General features: G+C 44.8%; 1 protein-coding gene across 1 annotated transcript; it reads left to right on the forward strand.

Moving 5' to 3' along the window:
• The first annotated feature begins 912 nt into the window (after nt 1-912).
• Nucleotides 913-5835, forward strand: CFAP107 (cilia and flagella associated protein 107). Its single transcript, XM_083752881.1, has 4 exons — nt 913-1146; nt 3120-3233; nt 3338-3515; nt 5569-5835. The coding sequence occupies exons 1-4, from the start codon at nt 1036-1038 to the stop codon at nt 5763-5765; spliced, it is 600 nt and encodes a 199-aa protein (XP_083609007.1). The 5' UTR covers nt 913-1035; the 3' UTR covers nt 5766-5835.
• The last annotated feature ends 1218 nt before the right edge of the window (nt 5836-7053 follow it).

The raw sequence follows: 7053 nt of genomic DNA on the forward strand, positions 1-7053 counted from the left end.
TCTAACAGGCATTGGTGTGCCTGCATTCTGACCACCTGGTCCAAAACAATAGCCAGGTGGACACATCAGATTGTATCCGGTGTTAGCTCCGCTCACAGCAGACCCACAGGAGTTAGCAGATTTGACATACCATAGATATTTTAATTTCAATGGGTAAACTCTGAGCAGGACTTAGTTGGAAACAACCCATTTTGTACCAACCGAAGCTTCTGAGACATCTTCAAAGGTAGCCCCACACTAAATGCATTGCAGTAGTCTACCTTGGCAAGTAACAAATGCATGAGTAAAGGAGGCCAAATCAGAGTTGCAGTTGGACTACTAGCCTAAGTTGGGTAGGGGGTGGGGAGAGTGAGCTCCTAGCCACCACTGCAGCTGCCTGGGCTTCCCTAGAGGGCAATATAGGTTTGCTTTGGCTCATTGCGCTATTTGTGGTAGTGCTGTCTGCCACTAGGTAGAGCATGCTATTGGAAAATGGGGGAATCTGGCTCCCTAAATAAAACTCAGCAACACTGCCAGATTTTTAATACTGTGTATAGATCACAGTCTCTTGGGAGTTGGACGTGCCTGCTGTACACATTTAGCTAAGTGTAAGTTCCAGGTTAACCCAATGGGAGTAGTTTCTAAGTAGGCATGCATAGGATGGTGCCCTTTTCTGTCCAAACCCAGACATCTTCACAGTGGTCAGATTGCAATCCAGTTGTGGGTAATCTTCATGTTGCTGGATTCCAGTTCCACCAGCCCCAGCCTATCATGCCTCTGGATTTGGATTCCTCATCTTTGGGGGGTAAGCAGCAAATTATCCCCTTATTCTGCGTCCATTCACAAACACGTGTTTTGTTGCCTTCAGTGGAATAGTAGAATTGATTTCACCACCGTAGAATCCCTTGTTGCCTGGAGTGTTACCATGGGGATGGTCAACAATAGGCAACCCGAGACCAGGGAACATCAGAGGTTAAATGTCCTGCTCTGCACATACAGAGATGGAAGTCTAGGACCTTTCGAGTTCACTCTTTGCCAAAGCATGTGAACGGGACCATGTTTACTCAGTGTAGAGATGCACAGGAATGGTACACGCCCAGCTGGAAGGTAGAACCCAAATATTCTACTAAAGTACTTATTGGAAACTGGCTGGAAGAAAGAAAAAAGGTAGGTTTGGGAAGGAAAGAAATAAGGGGAACTAAATCCCAGGTGGTTGCAGTAGAGAGGGGAGGAAGAAGATTGTAATGAAGCATCACCCCACCCCTAACAGCTATAACATGGGATAAAATTGATGGGACACATTAATTTCCTGGTCCATTTCAAGAACAGATCAAAGGGCTTGCATACCTATAAAGAATACCTGAAATATACCTGAAGGAGTGTCTCCACCCCCATCATTCTGCCGGGACATTGAGGTCCAGCTCCAAGGGCCTTCTGCCAGTTCCCTCGCTGCGAAAAGCCAAGTTACACAGAACCAGGCAGAGGGCCTTCTCTGTAGTGGCACCTGCCCTGTAGAACGCCCTCCCATCAGATGTCAAAGGAATAAACTACTACCAGACTTTTAGAAGACATCTGAAGGCAGCCCTGTTTAGGGAAGCTTTTAATGTTTAATAGACTATTGTATTTTAATATTCTGTTGGAAGCCGCCCAGCGTGGCTAGGGAAACCCAGCCAGATGGGCAGTGCATAAATAATATATTATTATTATTATTATTATTATTATTATTATTATTATTATTATTAAGCTCTGTGTGGTTTAGGAACCAACTACTGCACCTTGACGCAGACAGAAAGTCCCAGGTTCAATCACTGGTCTCTCCAGGTAGGGCTTAGGAGATACTTTCTCTGAAACCCTGGAAAGCCACTTCTGGTCAGTGTAGACAATACTGCAGTAGGTGGACCCATGGTCTGACTCAGGATGAGCTGGTAGAACAGATGCTTGGCATGAAGGAGGAGTCCGTAGCATCTCCAGGCAAAACTGGGAATGTCCCCTATCTGAAACCACAGAGAGCTGCTTCCAGTCAGTGTGATGATAATAATAATAAATTAATTTTTTGTACTCTGCCTATCTGACTGGATTGCCCCAGCCCACTCTGGGTGGCTTCCAGGAGAATATACAAAAACACAGCAGCGCAACAAGGATTAAAAGCATCCCAATAAAGGGCTGCCTTCAGATGTCTACAGAAGGTCGTATGATTATGTACACAATTATGAGCTACATGGACCAATGGGGTGAATTAGTCCAAAACAACTTCCTGCATGACTGTATAAATTTCTCGGAGACCATTATGTTAGAGGTGAGGAGGGTGTGACTACTGGCAGGGTCTTCTCAGTGGAGACCCCTGGATCTCACAGTTCTCTTCCCAGAGTGGCAACCAGGGCTTGTTGACACCACATGAAAACCCTTTTGAAAATGCCAGTCATTTGGGATCTCTGGTAATTTTGAAAGCCAGGTTTTATCTGATTGTGTTATTTTGTTTTTGTGAGAATTTGTGTCTAACTTTACTAGGACTACCTTGGCTGTTGGGAGTTGCTCTGAAAATTGGGCTTTCCAACTTATACCGTGGGGTGGTAATATGATAGAGGTGTATAAACATTTGCACAGTGTTTATGCATCAGATTATGCACAATAACAGAACTTGGAGACACCCAGTGAATGTGAATGTCAGAGATCTAGGACAATAGGAAGAACTTCAGAGCTAAACGATGGAATTCACTCACAGAAGATGGATGGCTTTAAGAAAGGATTAGACCAGGGTTTCCCAACCTTGGGTCGCCAGCTGTTTTTGGACTACAACTCCCATCATTCCTAGCTAGCAGGACCAGTGGTCAGGGATGATGGGAGTTGTAGTTCAAAACCAGCTGGAGACCCAAGATTGGGGAGCACAGGATTAGACAAACTCCAGAAGTTGATGAACTACAACTTCCACTATCTCTTTGCTGGCTGGGGTTTATGGAGCTGGAGTCTTATTACATCTAGAGAGCCACCACTGGAGTCCAAGAAGATATGAAGGCCCATTTGTTCCTTACCCTTGCTGTGGAATCTGAGAGGGTCATAATTTTGCTCCAGGACTCCAAGGTGCGTGAATAAAATATGCTTGCTTCCCAAAGAGTGACTGCCACTTGTCTGCATTTTCATAGTTCATACGTGACCATGAGGGAACCGGCGAAAGCACCTATGACCGAGATTACGTTCGTTACCCAGCTCAGATTCCAGACCGAATGGTGATGAAAAGAATTATGAAGCAGCTGGATGTAAGTAATACGGAGGGTGGGAAGACAGATCCAGGTCTGGGGCTGCATGTCTCCAAAGGCAGAATGGATTCTTGTGCTAAAGCTCAGCATGTGTTATATTTTAGGGCCTGCCAAAGAAGTACATATTGACCCACCACGAAGAACCGAGACACCATCACTTAGTATCGCAATATGACGATCAATATAATAGGCATGGCTACAACCCTTTGCTGCCTCCACTTCGCAAATGGAATAGACACAAAATGGCTTGGATCCCAGAGAAGACAGACTACCCGCTTGTTGGTATGTGGTAGCGTGTCAAGAAAAGAAAAAAGAGACAAGGCAACCTTGAAGGTTGACAACAGTGGAGGTTGCTCTCATCATGCATACCAATCCATCATTTATTATATGGTCCTGTTAACCTATTAACATCCCATTGACCCATTAACATCCCAAGTATCTATTCCATGGAGATCCTGTGCGAATACTGTAGGAACCTCCAGATGTTAATGGCCTCCACCTCTGATCATGGTCAATAGTCAGAGATGAAGGGAGCTGTAGTTCAGCAACATCTGAACTATGTTCACACGGCTTCCCCATCCCTGAATTAAAAGAATATTGTAACTAGCAAACCTGTAGCCCTCCAGATGTCATTGGACGACAGTCCCAGGCAGCATGACCAATGGGCAGGAATGTTGGCAGCTGTAGTCTAGCAACATTCCGAGAGTTACAGGTTCCCCATCTCTTCTACATGCTGTTTGGATTGCCCATCCCTTCCTCTCATTAAGGCCTTTGGTTTATTCCATCATCATCATAATGCCGAGAAAGTCATCCAAACACACAGATTTTTATTTTTATTTTTGCCCTATGCATCACAATGCTTGCAATATTCTCCTCACTTGTGTTTCTGCCCGGATAGTTCATTGGTTAGATACTTTGTTTGGAAAGATTTACATGCTGCTTAAGCAAAGCAAACCAAAGCATGAAGCAGTTTACATTAGTGGGGTAGGAGAGCTGAGAATAATGTCAATATATTTTACATCTGGCAAACAATGTGTCCTTTTGGTTTCAGATGGTACCTGGGTAGGCAAGGCTAAAAAGCCCAGGACAAAAATTTTCTCAGCCCTCTAGCATCTATGGTGGTTCATTTACCAGAAGTGATGCATTTAGCATTATCTCTGGAAGGGTATACTCGATTCTGACCAAATGAAGCCTCCTAGAACATAAGACAGTGGTACCTCGGGTTAAGTACTTAATTCATTACGGAGGTCTGTTCTTAACCTGAAACTGTTCTTAACCTGAAGCACCTCTTTAGTTAATGGAGCCTCCTGCTGCTGCCGCGCCACAGGAGCACGATTTCTGTTCTCATCCTGAAGCAAAGTTCTTAACCCGAAGTACTATTTCTGGGTTAGCAGAATCTGTAACCTGAAGTGTCTGTAACCTGAAGCGTATGTAACCCGAGGTACCACTGTATGCATCAGGGGGCTTAATATCAAAAGTCTGGGAGTCCCAAAGAGTTGGTGCTGCCAGACTGAAGCACTGATTCATTACAAGTGCAGAACGGGCATTATGTGACACTTGTAAATGTGCCAGTTGCGCAGATGGAAGTGGTTGAGTGGGCAGATATAGGGTAAGGAGATAATTCAAGTAAACCTCTCCCAAGCTGTCGAGGGCTTGAATTTCAAATTTTGAATGGCTAGGTCTTGTTTCTGAATTGGTAAACCAGTAAATCACATCAGGAAAAAAATGTTGCACAAATCACATCAAAGTTGTTTCCATCATTTCCCCTAACCTAAGGCCCGGGTGCTAAGCCCAGAAATAAATAAACTGCAAACTTTCTGTAAGACCACCATCCCAGGAAGCTCAGTAACAAAACAGAGAAGAAGGATAAGCCAATGAAAACAGGTGGGTCTCTAAGGCCACCTGGTATGAATTCTAAAGTTGTGGGCTACTGCAAAGATAGCCCTGTCCTGAATGCCTGTCATGAGTAGCAGGCAAATGAGAAGAGCCTCTGTCACTGAACATGCAGGCAAGCTGCTCTGGGTGCAGGGAACCTTTCAAGTAAGTACCTCCAGCCCTAGAGCAAGGGTGGAGAAACTCAGGTCCAAGGTCCTCTCTACCTGGCCTTCATGACTCTCTCCAGGTCACACCTTCTCCTTAGTCACCCCCCTTGCCCCAGACCACACCCTCTCACCTGCCTTGCTTTGCATCCTCCTTGAGCATTTTTGCCCGGCTGTAATGTGGTCCTTGAATTCTGATGGTGATTTGCCTGTGCAGAGGATCCAGAGGAATGGATGACTGTGTGTAGAAACTAGTACAGTTTCTCTGCCCACTTTTGCCTTTGTCCTCATTTCAGAACCACCAACCAACTATGGGCTTTTCAAGCACATTGTGAAAAAATGGGGCCAGAACGTGCCTGGAGTGATGAACAGCGTCTACATGGTCTCCTACGTCAAGCCGCCTAGTACAGCCTATAGCGCTCGCCGGCGGCCTGTCACATTTCACACCCTTGAGGCCAGTGTTCCGCAGTGGCTGCCACGAAGTTCTGTTTAGTCTCTCTGAAAGGGTGCAGACCATCCATGTTTCGGCGCAGAAGTGAATTAAATGTTGTATCTTTACCCAACCAGCTGCAACAATGAGTACTTTGTAAGGGTTTGGATAGAATCATAGAACTGCAGAGTTGGAAGAGATCACAGGGGTCAACTAGTCCAACTTCCTGCAATGCAGGAATCTCAACTAAAACATTCGTGACAGGTGGGCGTCCAAACTCTGCTTAAAAACCTCCAAGGAATACCAAGTCATCTGCAAAGGCTTTCACTTTATATTCCTTCCAACCGACTGAAATTCCTTTTATTTTTTCATTTTTCCTTATAGTCCTTAGAAAGACTTCCAGTACCGATATGAATAATAATGGTGATAGTGGACACCCTTGTCTTGTACCTTTCGTAATTTCAATATTTTTTGTTATTATTTACTATCAATTTTGCTTTTTGATCAGAATATATCGCTTTTATTCCTTTTATAAATGGTTGTCCAATGTCCATTAATTCCAAATTTTTTAATCATAAATTCCCAGGATATATTATCAAAGGCCTTTTCTTCATCCACAAAAACTAATATCACTTGCTTTTCATTCCAGTCAAATATTCAATTATATTCACGACATTCCTTATATTATCTTTCATCTGTTGGCCAGGAAGAAAGCCTGCTTGGTCCTTGTACTGTCAGAACATTCTTCCTAATATTTAGTCAGAATCTCCTTTCTTGTCACTTGATTCCATTGGTTCAGGTCCTAACCTCCAGAGTAGGAGAAAACAATGTTGGTGGCAGTCATTTAGCTAATTGAAGATGGATATTGTATCTACTCTCGGTCTCCTCTTTTCCAGGCTAAACATGCCTCTTATTTGCAACAGGCCCCAGATCTTCTGCTGCTTTCCTTGCTTTTTTTTTTCCTCATCTGCATTTGCAGATTGAATGCAAATTTGGGCCGTGAGCCTGGGCCACTGAGCCCTTGAAGTAACTATCAGTTCCCAGGTGGACAGGGTTATGACAACTTCATTGCCAAAGCAAGGATCAAGGAGTTAGAGTACACCCACCCCACCATCACATGTATGTCCATGGCCAAGTAAGCCCTACTCAGAGTAGACCCACTGGCCCAAAGGGAGGTGCCTCCTAGAGGCACCATTCGCCTGGGGAGCTTGTAGCCAGGGCTGCTGCAACAAACAGCTGTGTAAGCCTTTGGAGGCAGAGACACGAGAGGCCATCAGAGGAGGGAGGGAAGGAAAGAGGGACAGAGGCCAGTGTTGCCCATGGCACCCCTGACCATCATGCAAGGCACCCC

This window comes from Podarcis gaigeae (assembly GCF_964106915.1).
Source record: "Podarcis gaigeae genome assembly, chromosome: 8".
Classification (NCBI taxonomy): Eukaryota; Metazoa; Chordata; class Lepidosauria; order Squamata; family Lacertidae; genus Podarcis; species Podarcis gaigeae.

Excerpts from the sequence above, each read along its gene's own strand:
- CFAP107 (XM_083752881.1), top strand. The coding sequence starts at position 1,036 with ATGTTTACTCAGTGTAGAGATGCACAGGAATGGTACACGCCCAGCTGG. Across the intron at positions 3,234-3,337 it reads GAATTATGAAGCAGCTGGAT|GGCCTGCCAAAGAAGTACAT; the intron begins GTAAGTAATACG and ends GTTATATTTTAG. Across the intron at positions 3,516-5,568 it reads GACAGACTACCCGCTTGTTG|AACCACCAACCAACTATGGG; the intron begins GTATGTGGTAGC and ends TCCTCATTTCAG.